The sequence below is a fragment of the Diadema antillarum genome, unplaced genomic scaffold (assembly GCF_040938485.1).
Source record: "Diadema antillarum isolate AM-2024a unplaced genomic scaffold, OU_Dant_1.0 scf00000032, whole genome shotgun sequence".
Taxonomy (NCBI): domain Eukaryota; kingdom Metazoa; phylum Echinodermata; class Echinoidea; order Diadematoida; family Diadematidae; genus Diadema; species Diadema antillarum.
Window position 1 is genome coordinate 1,359,723 of NW_027270921.1, and position 26,874 is coordinate 1,386,596.

A 26,874-nucleotide genomic window follows, 5' to 3' on the forward strand; every position below is an offset into this window, starting at 1 on the left:
GAAGTTTAAGGGTCTATTGAAATATATCCTAACTCACCATCTATCATACACAGAAGAAGTTTGAATCTGTTTAGCAACCGCATGGATTTGAAGATTATCCTAAAACTTAAATTACCCATTAGTTGCAGCCTTTTGTAGATTATCCAAGGGGAGCAATGCTTAACTGCTAGGTGTAGACCTATTGGAAAACTCTTGTGTGATTTTCACGTCTACTGCCATTGAATTCAGGAGCAGAAAATAGAGAAAAACATCAGCTGGAAGAGGCATGGGTCTACAATAACTTTAAAAACACACTACTCTCACTTCAGTTTAGACCGTCAACTTAAGGTTTGAATGGAAGGAGTATGTCAAGTTTGGAAAATGTTAGAAAAGGGAAATAAGCATTATTGATCAGTGTCCATTTATGAGTATGAACTGGTAGGTTGATCTTAATCACTTTATGTTGGCCTTAGTGTGTGATGTGAGGTTATGTTATATGTGATGAGTCACCAAGTTATCATGATCAAATCACAAACCCTTACTGCCAAAAAGATTGATCTTGATTGAAGTATTTAAATGTCAGGTGTGATATATCTTCACATTTGTGTCTGAATTTCAAAGTCCCTGAAGGTTCAGAACTACAATTAACAAATCCTGTCATTGGTTCTTTGAATGTACAGTTGAACCTCTCGTATCCGGACAAGTCGGGACCGGGGATCATCCGGATAAGGGATTTGGCCGGATACGGGAGACTCAATGCTTTATACATGTACACATACACATGTACTAATGTAGCCCATTGTAGTACCACATGTAGTAATGTGTATACCGCAACCTTTTCATTGTTACACTCAGTAACAGACCCCAAAATAGAGGTTCGTGTTTGCAAGAATGAAATCATTTTCTTTTATAAATTCTTGGGATGATTTACCTAAATAATTATTAAGAAATGTATCAAGTATATGTAATTCATGTGTGTTTGTGTAGGAGTTCTCGAGGAGTTGGGAATCCCCCTTTCCTCCCGTAATTCTTTAAAAAAAAGATAAAAAATCACGGCGAGATTGCGTCCGGATAATAGAGAGATCCGGATAAAGGGAGGCCGGATAATAGAGGTTCAACTGTATTTGTTTAAATTGACACATAGTGTCGGAATGCCCAATCTTTAGCTTGGTAGACTGCACTTGGTAGACTGCAAGAAAACATCAAAACTCTCTTTTCTTTAAGACCATGTTTGTCAAGTAGGTTAAATTGCATGCCATTTCTGTGCTACAGTTTTGGTAGCGAAGTGGGAAAACTTGTTCGTATCATAAGAAAGCTTCGAGTCTAGAGAACTTGAGCATACTACAAAATCTTGTAAAACTCAAGAAATTAATGTTATCAAGCTGTCATGATGATGGGTCAACATAAGAAATTCAGTCATGTGAGCATTTCAGTCACACTCACCGGAAGTCTGCTTGTTAATCAAGAAGACCTTATTATCCAATAAATGTGAGAAAAGAGTCTTGAAATATGTGATTCATCTGCTGGTCTCCCCAACCTGCATTGACTTTCCCAGAGTGATGTGACTGGCATTTCAAACTATAAAACCATGAAGCAGATCCCAGTCAAGTGAATAGTTGAGAGTGTATTCATTTTAACTTACACTTGATTTTGCTTATGACCAGTCAATAAATACACTCAGCAAAAAAAGAAAGTAAACACTTTTTCCAGTTCATATTTTTTTCATAAAAGAAGATGAAAATCAATGTATTATGTATCATATCAAAGGTAATTTCAGAGGCTATCAAACCAGTAGGTCAATATAAAGGGAAATTTTACCCATGAGTGAACACATTTATTTTTATAAGAATAAAATAAGAATTTTCTGTCAACTCAAACTTCAAATGACAAAGGAAATAAAGGCACTAAGATTATTAAGTGAACAGAATATCTGTATTTCATTCTTTTGATTTAGCAATATAGAAATTCATGACACAAATTCAAGAACCAAATATCATTTACAATTTTCCTAATTTGAGAAATCAATTCAAATTCCTACCATTTTTGTTTTTATTGCTTCTCCTCTCATTCCATTTGAATTTGGATTTGACAGAAGATTCTTCATTTTCCTCCAGTATTTTAGCCATTTTTTATTTTTTGAGCTTCAAAGATATTATAGAGATCATAGTTTTACTGTTGCAACGTAAGTCATGTTTTATTATTGCGTTAAATTCGTCTTTTGTTCTTATTGTTACATGGGAGAGCACTTACACATGAATGACATCTTGTTAATTTTTACAATATTCACTTTTGTGCCTTTGAAGAGAAAAGCAAAGGTATTCACTCATGCGTAAAGTTTCTCTTTTTATTAACCTACCAGGTTGATAGCCAAGTAAAACACCTTTCATATGGTATATAATACATCAACTTTTAGCCAAATATTCTATTAGAAATATAAACTTGAAAAAGTGTGTACTTTCTTTTTTTTTTTTTGCTGAGTGTATAATGACCAGTCATTAGCTCTTTCAAATCTCCATGGTGACTGGGCAAGATCTAGATTTCATTGTTTTATTTAATTGTGAAAATGGCTGAAGCAGAACGTAAAATGCCTACACTTCAAGTTCTTTAGACAACAAGGATCTGCTTTATCATTCTGTATAACAATGCACATAATTTTGTTCAGGAATTAGGTTAATTACCCACACTTGGTACCTTTGAAACAATCCAAACGCCCGTGGCTATCGCCTCGTGTGTTTTCGACTCTTCCAAGTGTACCTTGTGTGGGTAATTCTTACTAATGGCATCATTGATGTGTATTATTTGTATATCAGTGGTACCTGTCACAATATCTCACCCTTCCCCACATGACGATGCTCCTTCCAGATCATTTATGATATATTTCTCCTTAAAGTTATGATAAACATAAAAAGATAAAGCAGTAAATATGATACCAGAGCTGCACACACTAAGCCATTTTTTTCTTCTGGTCTGACCTGTCTGTTTGACCAGTAGGTGCCCAGTTTTTCCATTTTTTACTGGTCCATTCCTGGAAGAGTTACTGGCCCGACAGTGATTTTTACTGGTCAGGGACCATTAGACCAGTGCCAGTGTGTAGCGTTGGTGATACTATTTTACTGTCTGTATAACTTAAATCTGACAGGCGCCACCAAGAGTAGCTTTCTGTGTTCTTTATAGACTGCTGCAAATGAGTATACTCATGACTTGAAAACAACAGATTTTAGTATTGATTTGCTGAAGGACACATAGATTTAATGATGTGGTTATTGTTCCATCTAAATCGTGTAGAAATCTTGGAGTATTATTTGATTCTACAATGTCCATGTCTGTTAAGATCTCTGCCATTTGTAAATCTGTGATGTACATGTCAGTTACACAATTTAGGCATTATTCACAAGTATTTAATTCGTTCAGCCACAGAAAAAGTAGTTCATGCCCTTATATTGTCTCGATTTGACTTTGGTAAATTGCTTTAAAGTTGCCCTCACGATATTTGTTTATAACTGCTTTCCAGTAGAATTGTACATTGTGTAATATCTTATTTTTCATCATTATTGTTTCATTTACTTCCATATACATGTGTGTGTAGTGATCTTAGTATTTCATAATTCACTTTTCCTACCGCACCTCAAGTACATTAGTCATGTGGAATTGACACATTATAGGCATTATTATTATCATCATCATCATCATCATTATTTAGCAGTACTAGCTCATCAAAGTGTTGTAATGTAATTTATGAAGGACAGTTAAGCTTCATTCTGGTTGTATGTGGCTCAGCTTCCTCGCTCAGTGAAAAAGACGAGAGTGTGTGACAGATATCAGTGAATGTGGCATTTCTAAACCACTTGGTTGTGCCGTGCTTTGGTTTTATCTACAGCCATGGATTCAAATGGTCGCAGATAATGGTAATCATGTGTGTGTGTGTGTGTGTGTGTGTGTGTGTGTATGTGATGGAATCTACATTGACAATCTTTAGTTTTGTCAGCCTTGGGGCACAGTTTTGAGATGTCATTTAAACAGAGACTGAGTTTCCTTTTTCACTGTTGTGAGATATATAATGTGTAAAGCAGTTTACTTGTGTTCTCCTTGTAATGTCTCTTGCAAAACTAACCTCTAGTGTTGCATACTGGCTTTCAATTATAGTGTGCTTTGATTGATCATGAAAAAACAAAAACTGCGCACAGCATGTTTCAGCTGTTGATATCACATTCTTTAGAAATCATCTTAGCGAAAGAATGTCGTGTCTGAATACATCATTACTTTGTTATCAATAATTGTAACCTGATTTATCCCTTTTACTTTGTTATCGATAATTGTAACCTGATTTATCCCACAGATTAGGTACAGAAAGGAGCGACGTTTTAAAATCTTGAAGGATTTTGTCATTCACGCATACGCCTACTGGAGTTAGGGCGCCATCACAGATGACTAACATTAAGTAGAGCGGGTAGAGTGTATGAGGTTTCGTGTATGTGAACATAGTGAGTATTGATGCGAGAGCAGGTACTGTAACAGTTGTATCTCAAAGATACAGGCTCTCTTGTAAAGAAAATTTTTGATGTTTGCTGGTATTAAGGCTTTCATTTTTTTTTTTGATAAAGGCACACTTGCTGGGTCAGGATTTTTATTAAGTACTATAAACCTTTAACAGTTACTTGCCAGGATGTGTGGTAGTGTCTGTAACAAACTTTGTTGTTATTGTTGTTGTTTTTTCATACTGTACCTGGCACTCTATATAAAAGAACAAATGCTGCAGCAACACCATATAGAGCAACCTTTTTCTAGCCAGTGCAATGCAAATTAGTTTTCCTTTTACTGTGTTTCAGATTTATGACCTTTAAACTACATTTTCAGACTTTATTACAACAGACGAAAGCCTGCCAAGAAGATGTGGCCCTACAGTCATTTTCAAAATTGCCTTAAACTTTTTAAAAAGTTGCATTAAACATACGGGAACAATTCAAGTCGGAAGGAAGATTATTCTCAAGACTGTACTATGTGGTAATAAGAGATGGTGACTCAGAGAACAAATATGATATTAATGACATAATTTCTATGTCGGCAGCAAGGGAGAAAGCATCTCGCAGCCAATCAGTTCAGCGGCTGAAAAGTATAGATGTGTTTATCTTGTACAAGGAAGTGTCTGGCAAACCAGGAATGTCAACTTTGTGTTCTGTCTACGTTACCGAATCTAGTTGTTGTTGTCGTATCGCTTCTGGCATAAAAGTGTAATTCACTTAAAATTCTGAAATGGATAATTTTAGCATGAATATACAATCTTCTAAGATCTTTATTGATTCATTAGTAAGTTGAAATTAACCCGTTGAGGACGAGTCCCAAATATACTCGGGCAAGTGTCTATGGGAAATGCATGTTTGTAGCAAAATCAGTCCGTCCTCAAAGGGTTAAAGATGCTTCTGTTATAGCAGTGCTTAAGTGTCTTCTTGGTGTACCCCATCTCTACCCTCAACAACTTACAGCTTACCACCCAAAATGAATCACCTGTCTAATCAAGAAATTTGCAATATGTGTTTTGTCTAAAACTTTTTGGAAATAGAGCATTTTGGAAAGCGGCACTAGATCTTGGGAATTACTTGTTTGTGAGTAACTCAAATGCTTTTATGGCAGTCAGTTCCTGTTGGAATTTTCTTTGTAAACTTTTTGTTTTGTGTTCAGTGTACACAGAGACTGTATGGTGTTATTAACAAGTGTTAGGAAATTGGTATCATTATTTTTCATGTGCATGATGTTATCATATTACATTGCAGCCATAGTAATGAGTGATATGACTGTATCACATTAAAAGCATGTATTCTATTTAAACCATATTGACTTTGAGAAAGCAGACAGAGCATCAAACTTCAGAGGGATAGCAACACATTGCATGGCTGTGGATAAATTTGGTTCCATTTTCCTAAATTATGATTACTTTATTAAAAAGAGAGAAAAGAAGGGGAGGAGAAAGGGTGAAAGTTTGAACAGCTGCCATATGAGGCTCCATCTTTGTAAGGCCATGAGAGAACTTTCAAGGTGGTAAATATCCAAAGAAGATCAATAAATGTAACTGGTGTCCATTCTTAATTATAGAATATTAAGATGAGTGTTGATGACATAAATATTATGACATTTGTTTGCTGTGCTTTTGAGGTATTTTAGTCATCATCAGGGAGTTTGTCTTTCATGGATATATTTATACATATTGGCAGTGACATTGTTTGGTCTGGTTAAAATCACTTCTATCTGTACACTGTCTCAAAATTTCTTCCTTTTGTCAGAGACTTCTGGGCTACTGTATAAGGTCTGATAAATCCTCTGTTTGTCGGTAATAAAAACTTACTGAGGTAATGTACAGACTCCTGTGATTGTGAGACTTTAACCAGTAACACATCTGCCCACTTGAAATAGAAGATATTGTACATTGATAACTTTAAGGTTTGGAATCAGGACCGTAATGCTCCGAATGACATTGTACAGAGATGTGGCCTCTTTTTTATGTGGCTGATAGTTGTCATTCTCAAATCAGATGTTTTCAGTGATCGACATGCGATATCATTTGAGTCAATTTGAGTGGGGGCGCTGTAGCATAGTGGATAAGACTCCTGACTCCCAATCGGAGGACCCGAATTCAATTCCCTGCCCAGTGCTCACGTCGTTGGACAAGATGTTTCTGCCCACCTTTTCCCTCTTGACCCAGGTATATAAATGGGTACAGTACTTGGCAATGCTAGGGTTATAATAATGGCAGGGCCCTCTGATAGAGCAGTGGCAACACTGAAGAGGCTACCCTGGATAAAGAGGACAATAATATCAAGTATTACATCCTAGTTCTTATTATGGTAAAATAGAAATGTGCATCACGCATTTCAAACTTGAAAGGGAGTATTTATTCAAATGGTTGCAAATTGTGTCTCCATGAATTTGCCAAAGGGAGGATCAAGGATCCCACATTCCAGATGGAGATGAAGCGGATGGAAGAGCTGCCAATTCTCTACCAGTCTGTGTATGACCGCCCATTCCAGTTATCAGCCGATGTCCAGGAGAGGATGATGGCTAGAGAGGAGGAGGAGAGATTGGGCCTCAAGCGAGAGGTGAATACTTTTCTTTTCTCTTTACTTGTCCTGGGCCCCGTTTCATAAAAAGTTGATACAATAGCAACCCTTGCTGGAATGGCAATTGTCATGGTAACAACAAGAGTCCAGCTCCCTGATTGGCTGTTGCTATTGGAGTTTGCCATTCCAGCAAGAGTTGCTATTCTATCATACTTTATGAAATAGGGCCCTGAAGATTTTGCCACTCTCTCTTTCAGTGTGATACTTAAAAAGGACAAATACTGTTCTCTTTCATACCATTTGTTTGTCAATGTTCTCTCTTTTTCTCTCCTTTTGTGAGTTAAAGGACAAGTTCACCCAAAAATATATATGTGGATTGAGTGAATGCAGTAATTTATTTATAGAACTTATAAGGGAAAGTTTGAGGGAAATGGGATTTTTCTTTTTCAAAAGTTGTGGATTTTTAAAGTTCCAGTGCCGCCATTGCTGGATGAGAAGAGTACAACACTTTGTGATGTCATTGCAGGACAGAGATATGACAAAAATATAAACAGAATTCAATATATTTTTATATGTCTGGCAAAATGAAAGAGCACTTGGCTTACCTCTTTCAGAAAGCAGGGGGAACAATTTTTCCCTTAACTGGACAGGATGTCAGTAACAAGGCAAGGGAATGTGTACTTTTCATAAAAAGGAAATGTTGTGGAGTTTTTCTTAATATTTCATTTATATCGTTGTCCAGCAGTGATGTCACAAACTGTTGTAGTCTTCTCAGCCAGTGGTGGCAGCACTGAAACTTCAAAAATACGGAACTATGGAATGGATGGCTCTGATTTTCCTCAAACTTCACTGATGTGTTCCACTATTGCTGCATTCACTCAGTCCCACACATACATGTATGTTGTGGGTGAAGTTGTCCGTTAATCATTTCCAGTCATCAAACTGTACAGCATAGTTTCACAAATTGTCTCCATCAGTTTGTCAAGGGAGGATTAAGCGCCCCATGTTCCAGATGGATATGATGTTCATTCATTTTCCTCTATCGCTCCTCGCCTATGGAACTCCCTCCCATCATTTCTCCTTGAAATTGACAAATTGGAGCACTTCAAAACCTCGCACAAGACTCACATTTTTCACCAGACATTCAATTGTTAACTCTCTTGGAGGAGTCTGTGCCTTTGAATGTTTTTTAAAACAGGATGGTGCTATGCAAACGTTGTGGATCATCATTATCATCATCATCATCATCATTGATTTCCATCTAGGGTCCTTGATCTTTTCTTTACAAATTGATGGAGACATTTTGTGGTTCCTTCATTTCATCACCAGTAATTCTTCTAGCTATCAAAATCCTGCTACTGATGAGATTACTTATCCTTTTATTCCATGCAACTAACAAAATCCCCAAACTGTTGATGGAAGTGGACTACATAGTTAATCTGTTAACAGCTACCATTACAGTGCATAAGGCTACTGTACATAGAGTTTTTGGTACATGTAGTTGTTCTAAAGCAGTGCTATGCGTACTGTTTTACGACCTGTATTGTACAAGTTTGTTCTATGTATGTCTTGTGTCATTGACTTGAGACTGTTTCCAATGTTGCGAAAGAGAAAAATTCAGAAGAAGTTGATTCATTCAGAATAAAACGTCTTTGCCATAATTGCAGAATCCATTAATGTTGTTTTTATGAATATTTATTTCTCATGAGTATATCTTTCTAATTTCTTTTTGGTTTCTATGTAAATTGATATATTTTTTGATGTAAAAGTTTACATTCAATGATGTTATTATTTATAAGTATAAACCTTTATCAATTTGATAATTAATATCGGCTTCAGGACGGGCAAGTGCTTACTGTGTGTCTGAAAACATTAATATAAGAGGTCAGTTATTAAAATTCTCAGCCTGGCTTTTAAATCCTATGCAGGAACATCTGGTCAGTGTGGTCAAGCAGAAGCTGGTAGCACTCCTGGAAGATAAGACCATTCACAACTTTTATCTTCATGAGCTGGAAACTGTAGAAGAGTTAATGGAGACTGCATCACTCCCATGTGTTGAATACCAGCAGGTATGTCTCAACCTCTATGTGCCCAAACAGAAAGCTCTAACTTGCTCTGTTTTTTTTTTCATCAGCATTTAGATGATTAGTCAGTCAAACCAGACTTAATGGTATGAAATCTTTGAAGGTTTCCGTGGAGGTAGAACGTAAGTGGTAGAATGCTTTTAATAACGGTGCACCACATATTTTTTCTTCTGAATTTATGTGGCCCTGAAAATAGCCTTCTCACTCCTGATGTTTCGGCAAGCATGTTTGAAATGGCAAGAAGATGCTTGCCGAAATGTTGGGAGTTGGTAGGCCCTTTTCAGAATCACATACATACCCAAGAGAGAATTATGTGGTGCACTGTTAAGCCTTCTACCACCCAGCTGACCTAATTGTAATTTAGCCATCCTACTTGAGCATAACTATGTGCCTCAGTCCAATATGGGAAGGCTTTTGTGACGCAATGAAGAGATTTAGAACATTAGGTAATCTCAACATTCATCGGCAAGAAGTTTCCATACCTCTGTGCCAACTGGCAAACATATCACAGTAGAGGTCGTACATGCTCACCACAGCCCATGAAATACTTCTTTCAACCCGTTGAGGATGGGCTGGTTTTGCTACAACACGCATTTCCCATAGACACTTACCCGAGTATACTCGGGACTCATCCTGAACGGGTTAAATATGAAGGTCGTATTCCTGTGGTAAATGTTGTTCTGTGGCCTTGAATTCACTGTATAGTGATCAGATGAGTCAACATTCACTTGCATCACTTTGACCTGAATGACATTACAACACCTTCACCGTCAGCTTCTCATTCGGATGCAGCTAAGTCACCCAATACTGGGATATGCTTTCTGCAGGCGCCAATATGTTTAGGGCTACCAGCTACTGGCAGCCTGGATCTGGTAACAGATATGCCAGTAATTTTGTGAGCGTGATGTTTTGTGAATCAAGAGTGCAAGTTTGTTTGTGGTTTAATTCTTGACTGAGAACCACAGTGATGGAATGAAAAAAAAAAATACTATCGCCAGAAATATACTATCCTCAGAAATACACATACCAGGTACCAGTTTTCCATCATTGAGAAAATATTCAGTGCATTTTTGCCACAGGAGGCAATCAATTTGTGATTTGTCGATCTTGCTTGTGCTGGTTGATTGCCCAAATTTACAAAAAACTGAAATGCTGCGCCATATATGGCATATACAGTAATTGTACACTTCATTTTATTTCAGTCGTAAAGCAATATGAAATGAAAATATTCAGTGCATTTTTGCTACAGGTGGCAATCAATTTGTGATTTGTCGATCTTGCTTGTGCTGGTTGATTGGCCAAATTTACAAAAAACTGAAATGCTGCACCATATATGGCATGTACAGTAATTGTACACTTCATTTTATTTCAATCGTAAAGCAATGTAAAGATACAATACAAAGAAATGTGTCAGTCATTCTTATCCATGTGAGCATATGAATAGTAAGCAAATAATCAACGTTGGTGAAGGTGATGGGACAATAAAACTATCACTTCCAAGGCGATCTGGATGTAGCTATCTTACCGAAGCGCAGCTGAGGAAAGATAGCGTACATGTTCAGATTGCCGAGGAAGTGATAGTTTGTCTCATTGCCTGAAACTAAAAGTTGATTATTTGCTTTATATTCCACATCTAGGGTCCTAGATATTCCCATTTTATTCCACATCTGAAACTGTTTTAGCTGTCTTAGGGTATCCTTGGGGCTTAGGCTACGTAGTTTACTTTAGACGTATGTGCGTAGATGACAAAACAACGAATTTGCTCCGCGCGGGTCCACGCCCCGCGCGTGGCACTGAAATAAAAGTGCATTGCACTGTGGTCTATCACTTGACCCAGGTCAAATGATAGACCACAGTGCAACGCACTTTTATTTTACGCGTACTCAAAATTGTAAGTTATATCACGCGTTAGGACTGTGTGGACTAAGAGCTGATCAGCGAAACAAAATGACTATCATCATAGAGTGTAACGAACCTTCTCAGGTGATGTGATGGGCAAAACTACGCTTTATCACGTGATCAGCTCTTGACCAATCCTATAGCAAGATTCTTAGTATGTGGAATATAATATTTTATATCAGTTCACTATTAAAACAGAAAATAAAAAGGGGGAAATGCAACCACACATGGTCTACTTGTTTGCATACCTTTGCAAAAGAGGGTGGTCTGGAAAGCCAGAAATCTTGCCCGACATTGCTGAAAGAGCTGACTGTAGATTGAACTCAGTGAACTTTTGATTTAGGAATAGGTGTACTCAGTGTTAACTCAGGTTCTTGGGAACAGGACGATATATAAATTTGAAAGCGTTAGTAGATAAAAAGCATTAGGACATCAATTAAGCCTAGTCCTCTGCCTTATTGAAATGGGTTTTGGTACTTTGAGTATGAAGCTATTTGAGGTTCAGCAAGCTTAGGAGTAGTTTCAAGTGTCTCGGGTAAAGGGTCCGTGAAGAAATCTGGTTATAACCATAACAATGTGTCACATAGCTTTGAGGTTTCTTGTGCTCAGGATAACCAACTAATTAAAAAGTTCGCATTTCCTCTTTATTGATAAGCATGCACATCCATATTTGCAAGATGATTGTGCAATTTTCAAAAAAGAAAAAAAAATGAAAAAGACCTTTGTCACAGTTTCTGTCTATGCTGTGGGTTTTGGTTAAAAAACAAACAAGAAAATTACCTCTCTTGTGATAAATGATGTGACGAACCTGGTGAGAATAGACTGTAGATTTTCTGTGAGAATGGACAGTCAAGTGCTATCTGCTTCCACTTGAGCCTGATGAAGTCAGTAAAGATTTGCTTTTTTCAGGGTTTAATATTTCTAAATAAGTTCTGTAAGCACTTCAGTGATACTTCATTTATTACATCTCATTTCCAAGAAACTACCAGAGAAACAGTGAGAATATATGCGACCAAATATACACAGTTTTGGGAAAAAAAATCAGCTTTGAAGTTTTAGATGCCACCAATCATGGACAAGATCAGGTTTTGCAGTAAAATCATTGCACTATACAAACATGCCCCATTTTTAAGCCCAAATTTTGAAAGTTCAAAACATTCCCAGACTATGAAATTTGGATTAAAGTTAATTTACCTGTTGATCAAATTTATGACAACTGAAGAACAAATGAAAGCTCTATTTTTTCAGTCAAATCCCCTTAATTTGTATTTACATGGCTGTAATGTCTATGGAAGGTTGATGTGATGAGGGTGTGAATCACACGTGACTTGTGTGATTTTGTCATTCCATTACTTTCAAGTCTGGGAAATGCGTGTTGTAGCAAAATCAGTCCGTCCTCAATTCTTTCATCATACTGTAAATGCTATCTTTTGTGACTCTTGAAAAGCCAGTGGACTTTGATTTCGAGCCTCGTTTTTCAGAGGGTTACACCTCTGCTGTCTAAAGAAAACATGATTATGACGTACATTCCTTGGTCACTCAGAAGAGTGTCAGATTTTTTTGTCATTGTTGTATTGTGCAATTTAAAGTTCTGGTGCTATGTTTGACACATCAGTTTGTTTTGTGGGGTTTTTTTTTCAGTTTGGAAATGTGACTAAATTCTCAGCCAGTGGTGCAATGACTCATATTTGTTGAAGACATTTAACATTGGAACGCAAAGTATGGCTATGCTTTGGGTTAACCCTGTATGTGCCCCAGACACTAAGCTGTGAATTACCATTCTGTTGTAATCAGCATTCACCTTATCTTTTAAATTTGACTTTTAGTTGTAGTTGAATTTTGCCAATAGACTCAGGATAGCAATGTAACAGTCCCACAGGAAAGCCATTCTGACACAATAGGGATTAAGGAGATTAGGTTATTATCTACTTACTCATTGGCAGTCAGTGTCTAGACATCTCTGCCAATCATACAGTAAGGATTAAGGATAAATTTCCAGTCGCTTTCAATCAAAAATGTGTTTCAAGCTTATACTGTGTTTTATGTTAAATTCATAATGCTATTCAGTGATGTTCTGATTTTCAAATTCATCCCATTTCATATATTCACTTTTTTTTTTGGGGGGGGGGGGAGGGGGGTACGGTACAACAATTTTTTTTTTCTTACAGTGGTAACACAAATCCTGTTAATGGAATGACAACAAATGCATGCAAACTGGATTTCAAGTATTGAAATTCAGAAGCAAGATGTGACTTGAATTGCTCACTACCCAGGTACATGAATAGCCATAAAGAGGTTAGTAACCCAGCCTATTGCCGCATTCTCCAATACTTCTGTAAGAAATGTCTCACAGGTTGCCACATCCATGTAGTTCAAAATAAAATGAAGAAATAATGCTTGTAAAAAATTTGAAAAATATATGTATATGCAAATTGATATTCAGATTTGATGAATTTAATGAAGGCCATGACACATTTCATGAAAATGCTGTTGTAACATGCTTCATAAAAACTGAACCGATATCAGCAACTTTCCCACAATTTGAATTCAAACTGGGCGGTAAAAAGGATATCGCAATGTCAAGTTTTGAGTAAGTATAAGATTTTTCAACCGAATCTGTTCATTTTAGAGATTTTGCAGCTGTTATATCCAGGTAGTATGAACTTCCTACTAGTGGTTGATTAACAGATGCATTCAAGTGTCAAGATTTTTTATTCCCCAAGAACCCATTTATAAACTAGTCAATTCACATGTTCACAACAAATTAATTTCAATACCTTTAATTTAGTTGCGTGCAATAGCTCGTAATTCATCAAGCAAGTGTTGGGCAGGCTTTCTCATTTTCAGAAACAAAGCATATTTTGAGAAAAATTTGCATAGAATATGAATATGTGTGTTAAATAATCTATGTGAGTGAAAACTACATTTAAATATATCATCAAATTGTCTATGCTACAAAATCTTGGAGCATATTGGCTAGAAGAAGTATACTTTGTTGGTGCTTGATAAGCAAAAAATAAGAGGAAAAAAGATAACCAGACAAAGAAGTATCTTGTATAGTCTTCAGAAAATCAGTTTTGAGTTCTCCTTAGTAGGATTTCATTTCATTTCATTTCATTTCATTCATTTATTTAACCACGGATAAAAAAGCCCAATCAGCAAAAGTGGTTTTTCAATGGGGCCGTTAATCAATGTACATAAATCATGTTAACATGATAAGAAATGAATATTTTCATAGAATATATTCATGCATATATGCTCAGAGTCCAAGTATACAAAATGAAAGACAAACATAACACTAAAGATAACTTTCAAAACAAGTACCAGTAATTAGAGCAAGCTGGTTTGCCATGTGAGAATCTTATATCAGTCAGATTCCAGCAATGTACAAATGTGTGTAAACTACCATCTTAAAAGGATGGTATAGTATTGGTTGAGGTGAGGATTTAGCCTTCAACTTTTTGCAAAATACTTAGAAACCACTTTATGAAATATTAAAGAGTGTCACAATTCTAAAAGAAATTCAAAGTTCAATTGATTAAAATCGGTTTTGAAATTGCTGGAATATCCAAAAACAAACTAAAACAAAGCGATCCTCATAAAAGGTGGGTCTAAATTCAAAGTTCAGTTGATGAAAATCGGTTTTGAAATTGCTGAGATATCCAAAAACAAACTAAAACAAACAATCCTAATAAAAGGTGGGTCCCACCTTTTATTAGGATTGCTTTGTTTTGGATATCTGAGCCATTTCAAAGCCAATTTTCATCAAATAAACTGTGTATTCCTCTTATAATTATATGCTTCTTTATATTTCATAAGAGGTTGCTCATTATCTAAAAAAAAATCAAAATCATCATCAAAAAATTTTGGAAACCTGTTGCCCCACCTTAACCAAAACTGAACCATCCCTTGAAGAATGTTGAACAGTATTAATATTATGATTTTGGTATTACTGTATCATTCAAACTCCATGCTCTCAAAGAGTGTATGACTTTTGCTGCGTAATTTTCGAAAAAAAATGGACAGAAATGGTGAGAAAGCCAGTTCCCTGATAATCACAGTTTTGAGAATTGTGGTTTTGAATTTGAGGTGCCATTTGTTGTTGTTGTTTTTTGGTTTTTTATTCAGAACACTGTTAACAGATTCCTTAACCCGTTTAAGACCAATCCCAAGTATTCTCGGGCTGGGGTAAATGGGAAATGTGTGTTAAAAATAGGAAAATCTGTCTGTCTGTGATAGGTTAAAAAGTGGGAAGTTTTGGGTAGTCTCTGAAGATACCCTAAAACTAAAAAAACAGTCTGTACAGACAGGTTGTAGTTAAGCAATCCAATTTTCTGGGTTTTTTTTTAAAACAAATACAAACATTTCTGAATTTTCAGCCAAACTCTCTTACTTTGCAGCATTCTGAGGCCTCTCATGTCAAGATAAACACATTGCTGCCAAATCCCCTTGAATTTGCAGAAGGCTCCCTGAGAAAAATGAAATATCTTTTCATGTCCTGACATGAGAACATGAAATGCCTCCCTGATTTCAAATGATATTTGCCTATTAAGATGTAGATTGTAACACACAAGTTTCTCCTTATACAAACATTTCTGAATTTTCAGCCAAACTCTCGTACTTTGCAGCATTCTGAGGCCTCTCATGTCAAGATAAACACGTTGCTGCCAAATCCCCTTGAATTTGCAGAAGGCTCCCTGAGAAAAATGAAATATCTTTTCATGTCCTGACATGAGAACATGAAATGCCTCCCTGATTTCAAATGATATTTGCCTATTAAGATGTAGATTGTAACACACAAGTTTCTCCTTGATTGCTCTATGGAATCCCACTTATTTTGATGGTGAATGTTGTCAGCCCTGGTAGTCACGGTGACAGGGCACCTTCTTGATGGATTGGTCTTATGATAAACTTTTGTCTACCGCCCTATCTCAATCTGTAGACATCAGCCACAGGTGGCCAAGCTCCAGCAAGGCAGATTAAGAGCATCTTCAAGGAGGCGGTGGACAGTCTGGAGCAGGAGGGTCAGGTTTTCAAGAGCAGCGAGGAAGTGGGACTCTTCCAAGTAAGGAAACCATTGAATGGCACACTTGATGATGGGAGTCCAACAGCAGATGCAGCAATTTTGTAATGAGTGCTGTTACTGATCCTTGAAGTATATTTGACCATATTATAGCAATTACTGCCCTCCCCCAGCTAAATACTGATTAGTGATAAGGTTAGAGTAAAGATTAGGGTTAGGGTTAGGATTAGGTATAGTGTTAGGGTCAGGGGAAGGATCTGGGGTAATTGTCCCGGGGTAATTGCCCTAGCACCATATTTGACGCAAACAGAATGGCAGGAGAATTTGGTGACTTGTTGTATGCCATGACTCTGCGTGTGTGTAGTGATTGCTGAAAGTAGAAAAAAAGTGGTTTGCAATTTCCTCAGTTTCAATTATTACTAGTGAGAAAGGCGTCTCCTATTTGACACAGATAAGAAACACTATTGCGCTAATGTGATGCATTTTGGAAAATCTTATACCATCTTCAGTTATCATGGATTCAGTGGGAAAAAGTTTGTTTTGTGCACTGTAACAAAGGCGAGAAATCCAGTGAATTGAGGAGAACTTCATCTCAAAGACTAGTGATCAAGCAAATATTTATTCGAAGCAGTTAAGTCTTACCAGAGGGTATTTTAGCATTGTGAGGCCTCTAAATGTGTTTGGCATTAGGATGGTAATGTCTCTTATGTCAAAATTATGTGTATGTACTCCATTAAATCATGATATTACCTAGCAGCTGGTATTTAACAATTAGTTTAGAATGAGAAGAATGTACTTACTGTAAAAGATTAATATGTCATCTAAGGAGTATATCTGTTTCACAGTTACTCATCAATATTTTAAATGCATTGAAAATGGTTAACACAACATTTGCTCCTGGGACAATTCCTCCACTGTTATTTTCTACAAGGACTTAGGGTTAGGGTTAGGGTTGGGATAGGTTTAGTTTGATGTGAGGATCAGAATTAGGGTAAGGGTTATGTTTGTGGGTAGAATTTATGTTTTGCTTTATAGCATGCAGATATTTTGTAGGAGCAATTGTTACAGGAGCAAATGTCAGTGAACTGTGAAAAACTGAGTTGTAAGCCATAAGATATCACACTTTCACTAGTATCACCCTATTTGTGTAGTTTGCCAATGTATGTACTGAGTGTGAAAAGTGGATGTCTGGTCATTAGTGGGAAGAAGACATACGTTAAGGATATTCCAATGCTAAGATGCAAAGTTTACAATATCTCGACAGGGGCGATGGATGATACAAATTTGTATAATACCAGCTGTTCCCTTCCATTGCATTTCATTTGAGAGACACTCACAACAAACACGATTGACACAGGGTAGTGTATACCCATGTCGTCATAAGAAAACATAACATCTATCTGGCAGCTTGATGTGTACGTTGTCTTTAACCCAGTTGGTATGCTGTTGAAGGTGGCAATAATATTTTGATTTCCTGTTCATTTGCATCTTTGATTAAAGTGTCAATTTTTCTTTTCCGCCAGCCCACGCACGGAAACAAGAGACTGAATGACAGATTGCTGGACATTCTTCGGGCAGACTGCCAACTTCCCAAGTGTGAGTACAAATATCATTGATGTCTTCTCTTTTACTGTATATGCCATATATTCAGTAAGTCTAATTTTTCGTGAATCCAAACTTCCCGACAATTTTGCTAGTGGTTAAATTGGCAGTTGTGGAGCACAGTACTGAACAGAAAAATGTCTGCGTGCATGTTACATTCATGTCAGGAGCAGAGTTCATATTTTCGTGTGTTTTTAAATTCCCAAATAGCAACCGACTCGTGAAATTCGCAAAAATGAAAACCTCATGAAAGATTCGGCATATATAGTAGTTTTATACCAGAGAACCTCAAATAGGGAGTAGGGATAGTCTTTTCCCCTTCTCTCCATCCTTCTCTATCTGTAATATTTTTCTCTATCTCTTTTTTCTCTCTCCAGTCTTCTGTATCTCTTTCTTCCGTCATTGCAAAGCAAAAACAGAAAAGACCGGAAATTGTTTCATCTGATATCCCATCCTCCCCTCTCCTTCCGTCTTTTGGTGTCTTAGAGCATTGTATTACCGTGACGTCTGGCGTACCTAGCAAAGCTGATCATGCAAGATGAGAAGAAGGCCCCATTCCCCTCCTTCAGCTCTTGTTTTCGTTTCTGTCACGAGACCCGTCGTTGGAAAACACTGCAGCCATGGCAACGTGGCGTAATGTTGTGGTGATGGTTGCTTCCTCTCCGTCTCTCGCTTTCTCCTCTTCCTCTTTCTTCCTCTTCCTCTTCCCCGTCCCATGAAGAGCGTCCCCATTATGATGTTAAAGCAGCACTTCTTGCTCGAGCAATTCAATGTTTTGTGTCATTATGATTTTTTTTTTTCGACAACCCTCGATGATATGCTTTTCATGTTTTGCTTTCATGGATGTGGTTAGGTACTGAAAGTTGTCATCAGGAAAGCATAGGAACATATCAGAATCTAACAAACAAAATAAAGAAAGGAATTGTCCCCCCCCCCCTCTCTCTTATAATGATTTACATAAGGATTATTGTTTAATTTTCTATATGCACTTTACATACATGTGCTAACAGTCATACACACATATATAACAGCATTGAAGTAATTACAGTTTTAGATTTAAGAAAGTCATTAAATAATTAAGTTACAAGTTTCTTCAGAGTGACAAATGAGAACTCTACTTGCATTCTACTACTAGTATTCTGCATTTTGAATACAGGTGGGTCTTGAGAACAGTCGTAAATAGTGCAAATGAAGGTGTTTTCTTGATTTCTGTAGACAGGGAATTCCAGTCAAGGGCAGATGCCTAATTGAAGGCTCTATTGCCATATGATAATAATAATAATAATAATAATAATGATAATAATAATCATAATAATAATAATAATAATAATAATAATAATAATAATAATAATAATAATAATAATAATAATAATAATAATAAGGTCTTATCTACCCAGCGTATCCTCTTCAATGTTGCCACTGGTCTACCAGGGGGCCCTGCTATCATTATTACCCTAGCGTTGCCAGGTACCCATTTATACGCCTGGGTCGAGATGGACATGGTGGGTAAAAACATCTTGCCCAAGGACATAAGCACTCGGCGGGACTGGAACTCAGGTCCTCTGATCGGGAGTCGAGAGTTTTATCCACTATGCCACAGCGCCCCCACATCTTTTGTTTGGGTTTAAACAAAGCACACAGATCGAAGGTTTTGTAAGCACTGGCTCTGAGCTGTAGTATAAGAACAAGAATTAGTGGAAAAATAATGAGAAGAAGAATGATAATGGTAAGGGTAACGGTAACGGTAATGGCAAGGGTAATGATAATGGTAATGACGATAAAAATGATAGTGACTACATGTGAGGCACACAGGACTGCCTTTCAACCGTCATGGTGCTTTGGTACAAACAATCAGCTACACATGGCATGATACACAGGAAGAGAGCAGCAATTGAACAGCAATTTGAACTACAAGCAAGGCATGGATAATTAAAGATGAAATAAATGTATTTTAAAGGCATACTTTACTATTTGCAGATGAAACAAAAACCCAGCATTAATGCTTCAAAATAGTTCTTAAATGTGAGTTAGGGAGATAGACAAGCAATATAAAGATTTGAACCAGTACAATCGAGTTAAAGGGGATGGCTAGTAACCGATCAGTGGGAATCAGTGGGAATGCTGAGGGACGATTGTTCCAATCCTTGTGCGATTCATTTAAGAGCACATTATATATCTACTGTTGTGTGAAAATTATTTGCTTCAGAACGGTCTCATATTCAAGTAATGTGCAGATTAATGCCCCATCACTGACCAGGCACGCTAACCTGGAAACACTAAACTGCACATTACTGTAAAACGAGAAATTTTCGCGTGCATTTTAATTTCGCGAATTTTGCGAGCGCCAAAATTCGCGAAATTAAAATGCACGCGAAAGTTTTTGTCTACACTACATGCATTGAACGCCAGTGGCAATTCGTGAAAATTTCATGCCACGAAAAAGGCTGTCGGCTCCAATTCGCGAAAATTTCATGCCGCGAATATATCATGTTTTACAGTACTTGAATATGAGACCATTCTGAAGCAAATAATTTTCACACAACAATAGATATATAATGTACTCTTAAATGAATCCCACAAGGATTGGAACAATCATCCTCCAGCATTCCCACTGATTCCCACTGATCAGTTACTAGCCATCCCCTTAAGTATTGTTAGATATACAAAATGTGAACAATAGATATAATAAAAATGTTTCCAGACTAAACCATCTACAGTTATGGTTTAATAAGAAATATAAAGATATCTCCTTATATTTTGGATATTTCTGGGCCATGATTTTCCGATTTTCAGTGGAACAGAAACGTGTCCGAAGATTTTGATTTAGCGCTGCAGATAAACTCTGCCCGTAGCAATGAGGTAGTGATCTTATTGGTCAGTGCGTGGCATCCCGGTTACTGATTGGTTGTGCGTAGACTGCTGGCACTAAGCTTGAATGAACATCGCGAATGTTGCTATGAGCAGACCTTCTGTTGCAAGTGGTGAAAACTGTCTTCACTCCCATTGATCACGATTGCATCGGACAGAAAACTTTGAAGGCAATTTTCTCAAAATGCTGATTTCCTAGACCACTCGACATGGTCTCATAAAATTATCAATATCTCTGCAACTGAGTAATTCTATGAGTCATGTTATATATGAAATTAAAGTGGAAGAGTGAGGGAATAATGTCATGTCATTATCAGAAAATGGACCTCCCCCGACTTTTGGAATCATTTTGTTGTAGCTGGTCACATAATGGCTTATTGCAAGCCCAAAGTAGCTTCTCTCTTTTTTGCGAGACATTGTTTAGTGTTGCTGCTTTTTTTTGTCACGAGAGATTTTGTTCAAAGCAAGTTATGTGCAGTGTGGGTTTGCATTCTCTATTTAAAGAGAGCCACATAGATCATAAATACTCCTACAAGGTAATATTATCACAAGCAACTACAGAATGCAGAAATGAACTGCAACTAGTGGCTGGTTTTGTAACTCTTGTGTGGCTTGCGATATGACACCATAAATCAATAATAGGCTCTGATAGCTTCGTTGTAGCTGTTTTTAGACAATAACAATGAAGAACAGTACCCATAGATGTGCATTGATTTCATAAAAATGGCATGAGGGACATGAAAACACAGTCCCTACATCAAAATGGATTCAACCATGGTACAGTAGCCAGAGTGAAGTCAATAGATTAAAAAAAAAAGAAACAAGGACAGACAAGGACCTTTCCATATCAAAATTGGGAAGTTCCTTGTGATGAGCCACATCAATACCATACTTCTCTACAATATCTTGCAGCCTGTATTGATGAAATGAACCATTCATATTGCAAAGGTTGATAAATCATTGTACAATGTTTACTTTGCCGTGGTGAACACCATCACCAAGTATTTTACAGGGAAGCCATGCAGCACACATTGGGTAGTAAAGATTACCACAAGATGCAAGCCCAGTAATGTAGATGTCAACAAATACTTGAGTAATCGTTCGCTACGCTATGAAAACTGATCATGACCCATAATTGATTTATACAACAATGAAACTAAGCTCCGAAAGCAGAAGGACTCTCCTTCAGTATAATTGTTTCGTTAATCCCTCCGATGCTGGTGTGCGATTCTCTGGCGAGTAAATTTTTCTGTGCCACTTGGAAGGCTAGATGAAGCGAGAAATGCCAGGGCAGTGTGAGAATTTCACTGACGTATTCATCTTTTGTGTCGTTTACATGTCTGTTGGGTGTGCATTACAGCTGTGTTGTTGCTGGGGAGTTCACATGTAGTTGCTGTCAAGGAGGTTGTGTGACGTAGGCGAGATGTGTATTCACTTCCTCGAGGAATTAAAGGGAGGCACTCTGAAAAGTTGAGAAGTCACATGAGTTGATGTGCAGAGCCTAACTTGAACCCCTTTTAGACCATCTTCACTCTCTTTGCCCAACTGACAGTAGTAAGTCAAACCAGCTTTGCACCCATTTTATGTTTCCTTAAAAGTCATCTTCTCACACACAAACATTAGATGCAATGTGAGCAGAACGCGTCCCTCGAGTTGATAATTAAATCATTGTTTCCCAATGTAACACAGCAATTACCATGATGAGGTGAATCGATAAGTGATAACGGACCAAGATTTTGTACAACATCTTCACGATCGCCACGCCAACAGCTTCAGCGTTTCAGCACCGTTTCTCAATCACTCCCTTTGGTTGCCGTCCAAGTTGAATTGCTCGCAACAAACCACATCTAGGACGGTAATAGTCCCTCCCATAGCCATCCGTAATTCTCCTAATAATCCTGATGAAGGTTGTGTGTTTCTCTTACCTTTTTTCCTCTGTACAGACGAGGACGGCTGCCACTTCTGGCACATCACGGATCGTCTGCACAAACATGGCGGGCTATGAGCACATCAGTTCTGATGCGGTGAAGGAGGCCCTCACTTGGCTGGAAGGAGCAAGCGCAGTCATCAGTACAACTGCCAAGCACTACATGGCGATCAGCTAGCAAAGGGTCGACATACCAAGCCAATTTTTTGCCTGTTAACATTCAACGTTTTTCTGAAATAATTCCTTTCCAATTCCAGCGTGTGTTTCGTTATGGGGTTGGTTTTTATTGTGTGTCTTTCTGGGGTTTTTTTTCTGTGCTCTAATAGTCATTTTTCAGTGCCAACAGAGTTGCAGCTGCCTTTTTTTTTTACAAGAATAGTTCATTTTTTCAAAAGACAAAAACAAAATTGAAGGTAATAGGAGTGAGTGGCAAGTATTTGTAATAAGATGATGACACAAACTACCGTACATATCATAGATGGGCCACTGTTAAGTTTGCCTGGTGATTTAGCTTCCATTCGAACTGTCCTTGACATTCAGTGCAAATAGCTCACAATTGTGAAATCTAATTTTTTCATATGCAGCAAATTTGCAATTAATATTCATGGTTTCATCTTGCAAGCTACAGATTCTTTGTAGGTGGCAATGTTGTTGGTTTGTTTACTTCCGATTTTTGTGTATGCAACCCGCCACCATGAAAGCATGATAAAGTGTTTCGACCTCAATTTTCTGACTTTGGAATTGTATTTTCCATACCCTAAGCATATAAATAATGCATGGTTTCTCATACTTTACAAACAAGGTCCTATCACAAAAACAACTAGAAAAGCACTCTGAGAGCGCAGACCTCTGCCAAGCAGCTACTTTCTACCGATGATCTTGCTCTTCCCAAAGAGATTTTTCACCTCTCCACCACTGGGGAAAAGCTCTTTGGGCGAGAGCAGTGATTTCCACCCATAGGTATACATACTGAAAAATCACCCGATTTCCCAATATAGAAGCCTTTGTTACGTCATAAACCCTCAGCTGCATGGCGTACCTCACCCTAGCAGAAAGTGGAGCATGCACTTTAGTGCGCGTTTAAAAACCTCACAAATGCGCAGCTTGAACTCCCAAGTTCATTGACCCTACCTGTCAAAATATCAAAAATCCTTCATAAATTCCCAAAATATTCTCAGATTACAACCCAAATTTAATCATTTGTTACTTGTGTCATTCTCAACCTTTCCTGTAAGTTTCATCCAAATCCGTTAACCACTTTTTGAGTTATTTTGCACACAGACAAACTAACTAACTAACAAACAAACAAACGGTAACGAAAACATAACCTCCTCCCTTGGCGGAGGTAACAAAGGAAACAAAATGGGAATTCTAGCCACCATATCAGCACAATTCTTTGAGGACTGCACTGGAATGAATAAGCAGTCAAGCATGCAAAGAAAGAAGAAAGTATGGGAACTATTGTTGCCTCATTCTGTTGTTTTCTCTCAATAAATGTAAAAATCATTGGTCTATCAAATAAGACAGAGTGGAACCTACTACCAGATAGTGTGAAGACAGCCCACAACCTTGATAAGTTTAAAGCAGACCTATCCACAGAAGCGGATCTAGAGGTGGGGTTGGGGGTTGGGGGGGGGGTGCAACCCCCCCCCCCAAAAAAAAAAAAAAAAAATCCGGGGACCATTTTTTTTTTTAAATCTTATCTTTTTTTTTAAACTTGTAATTTTTAATTTGGCAATGACCTCCATACCAAAAATAGTGGTGTTTTAGATGCAAGAAAAACGCCATTTTCACACACAGATTTTCAAAAATTCTCCCTACTTGTGGGAGGGGGGACACCCCACCTCCCACACCCTCCCCCCCTCGCTTGCTCCGCTCGATCGGGCTCAGTCGCTACGTTTCCCTCGCATACTGCCCCCAAACCCCCCCTTTATAAAAAGCTAGATCCGCCCCTAATCCAATATAGATGTGTTAAACATAACCAAAAATATCACTTCAAAATTTAATTATTGCTGCTGCAAATGTCCTTGACCACTGTACCGTGATAGCCCACCAGGGCGTTGTGTGCAGTATAAAACCAGAATAAGACATACTTTCTCAAGTGGCTGGAAAAGAGGTTACAGGGTCTCTGATGCTGCTCTGAAAAGGTTCAGGTCATACTTCCAAACCAGAAGCCAAATCAAACAAGACCTTGAAAATTTGAATTTCTATATCAACGCATATCACCTTGTGTTAAATTTTTCTCAGCTGTAGGATTTGTGACTTTATGAGGGTGACAGAACTTATTTCTGTTTTAGCTGAATGTTTATAAAGATAAAGAAAAGAAGAGAGGTTTATGATGACAATTATGTCTATGCTGTAGCTCTTTTTTATCATCTCTCTCTCTCTCTCTCTCTCTCTCTCTCTCTCTCTCTGAGAAACAAATTATTTTCTTTTGTTTGTATCTCTTCACATTTACTTCTCTCTGTATCTTGTCTATCTCTTTCTCTTTCTTTCTCTTTGAAGCAACCATTCACATTTTCTTTGTATCTCCTTACATTTACTTCCCTCTGAATCTTCTCCCTCTTTTTTTCTTTCTCCCTCTCTTTTTCTCTCTTTGAAACAACCTCTCTTTTTCTTTGTATCTTATTACTTTCCTCAGTATCAGTATCTTTTCCATCTCTTTCTCTTTTCTCTCTCTATGAAAAAACCATCTCTTTTTCTTTATATTTGTCACATTCACTCCCCTCCATGTCTTCTCCATTTTCTTTCTCTCTTTTTCAAATATCCATTCTCTTTTCTTTGTATATCATCTCATCTACTTCCATTTGTATCTTCTCTATCTTTTTCTCTTTCTCTTTCTCTCCTCTATCTCTCTCTCTCTCTCTTGAAACAATGATTCTCTTTATACCCCTGCCAAACGAAGTTTGAAGGGGGTATATAGGAATCAGCGGACGGTCGGGCGGTCGGGCGGTCGGGCGGTCGGTCCGTTGCAAATCTTGCGTCCGCGAACTACTTCCTCAGTTTTCAACCGATTCCCATAAACTTGGCACAGATGTGTGCCTTGGGTTGTAGATGTGCAAGACGTATTTTTTGACAGTACCCAAAAGTACGTTGCCATGGTAGCGGCATATTATGGGCAAAAATGGGTACAAATCTTGCGTCGCGAACTCCTCCCACAGTTTTGATCAATTTTTATGAAATTAGGTACAGATGTTCATCTGAATATGTTAATGTGCAAGACACATATTTCCGCAGTGGCAAAAAGTGCGTTGCCATGGTAACGGCATGTTATTGGTAAAATATAGGGCAAAATGCTTCATGGCAAAACTGCTTCATCAGTGTTCTTCCAATTCTCATGGAATTCATATTGAATGTTTGTCTTAGGATATAGGTCAGCATGACACATTTCTTGACAGTGACAAAAAGTATGTTGCCATGGTAACAGCTCACATATTATGAGCCAAAATGATGGAAAATTTTGTGTTGCAAACTACTTCCTCAGTTTTTGCCCAATTTCCATGAAACTTGGTACAGATGTGTGCCTTTGGTTGTAGATGTGCAAGACGCATTTTTGACAGTACCCGAAAGTACGTTGCCATGGTAACGGCATATTAATGGCAGAAGATCAAGGAAAGATCTTGCGGATTTAACTACTTCCTCAGTTTTTTGACCAAAGCTTATGAAATGTGGCACACACCTTGATCTTGGTGGGAAGATGTGGAAGACATATTTTTCGGACGTGTCCGAAGCTGCGTTGCCATGGTAACGGCATATAAATGGCAGAAGATCAAGGAAAGATCTTGCGGATTGAACTACTTCCTCTGTATTCGACTGAAGCTCATGAAATGTGGCACACACATTGGTCTTGGTGGGAAGATGTGCAAGACATATTTTTGGACATGTCGGAAGCTGCGTTGCCATGGTAACGGCATATTAATGGTGGAAGATCAAGGAAAGATCTTGTGGATTGAACTGCTTCCTCAGTTTTTGACAAAAGCTTATGAAATGCGGCACACACAATAGTCTTGGTGGGAAGATGTGCAAGACATATTTTTCGGACATGTCGGAAGCTGCGTTGCCATGGTAACGGCATTTAAATGGCAGAAGATCAAGGAAAGATCATTCCTTGGGTAAGACTGTCGTCACGGGACGGGGGTATTAATCACCTTAAGTGATATTTCTAGTTTTCTTTGTATCTCCTCACATCCACTCCCGTCTGTATCTTCTCTGCCTCTTTTTTTGTCTGACTTGTATCTGTCAGGCTTTCTCGTTTCTAGAGTTGTATCTGGAATGCAAAGTCTCTTCATGATTTAAAGGGATGGTATAGTATTAGTAGAGATGAGAATTGGACTTTTAACTTTTTGCGAGATACCAAGAAAACACTTATGATATAGTACAGAACATACCATTTTAAGAGGAATTCAAAGTTTATTTTGAAGAAAATCTGGTTTGGAATGACTG

At 37.7% G+C, this 26,874-nt stretch overlaps 1 protein-coding gene across 1 annotated transcript in view; it reads left to right on the top strand.

The window, feature by feature from the left end:
* LOC139742549 (CST complex subunit STN1-like) overlaps positions 1-22,588 on the top strand; it is a 42,247-nt gene extending 19,659 nt beyond the window's left edge. Inside the window, exons 5-9 of the mRNA XM_071653084.1 lie at positions 6,907-7,067; positions 8,957-9,101; positions 15,961-16,076; positions 17,558-17,630; positions 22,448-22,588. Of these exons, the coding sequence (XP_071509185.1) occupies positions 6,907-7,067; positions 8,957-9,101; positions 15,961-16,076; positions 17,558-17,630; positions 22,448-22,509 (557 nt within the window). The 3' untranslated portion in view covers positions 22,510-22,588. The remainder of the gene's footprint in view (positions 1-6,906; positions 7,068-8,956; positions 9,102-15,960; positions 16,077-17,557; positions 17,631-22,447) is intronic.
* Positions 22,589-26,874: the final 4,286 nt, after the last annotated feature.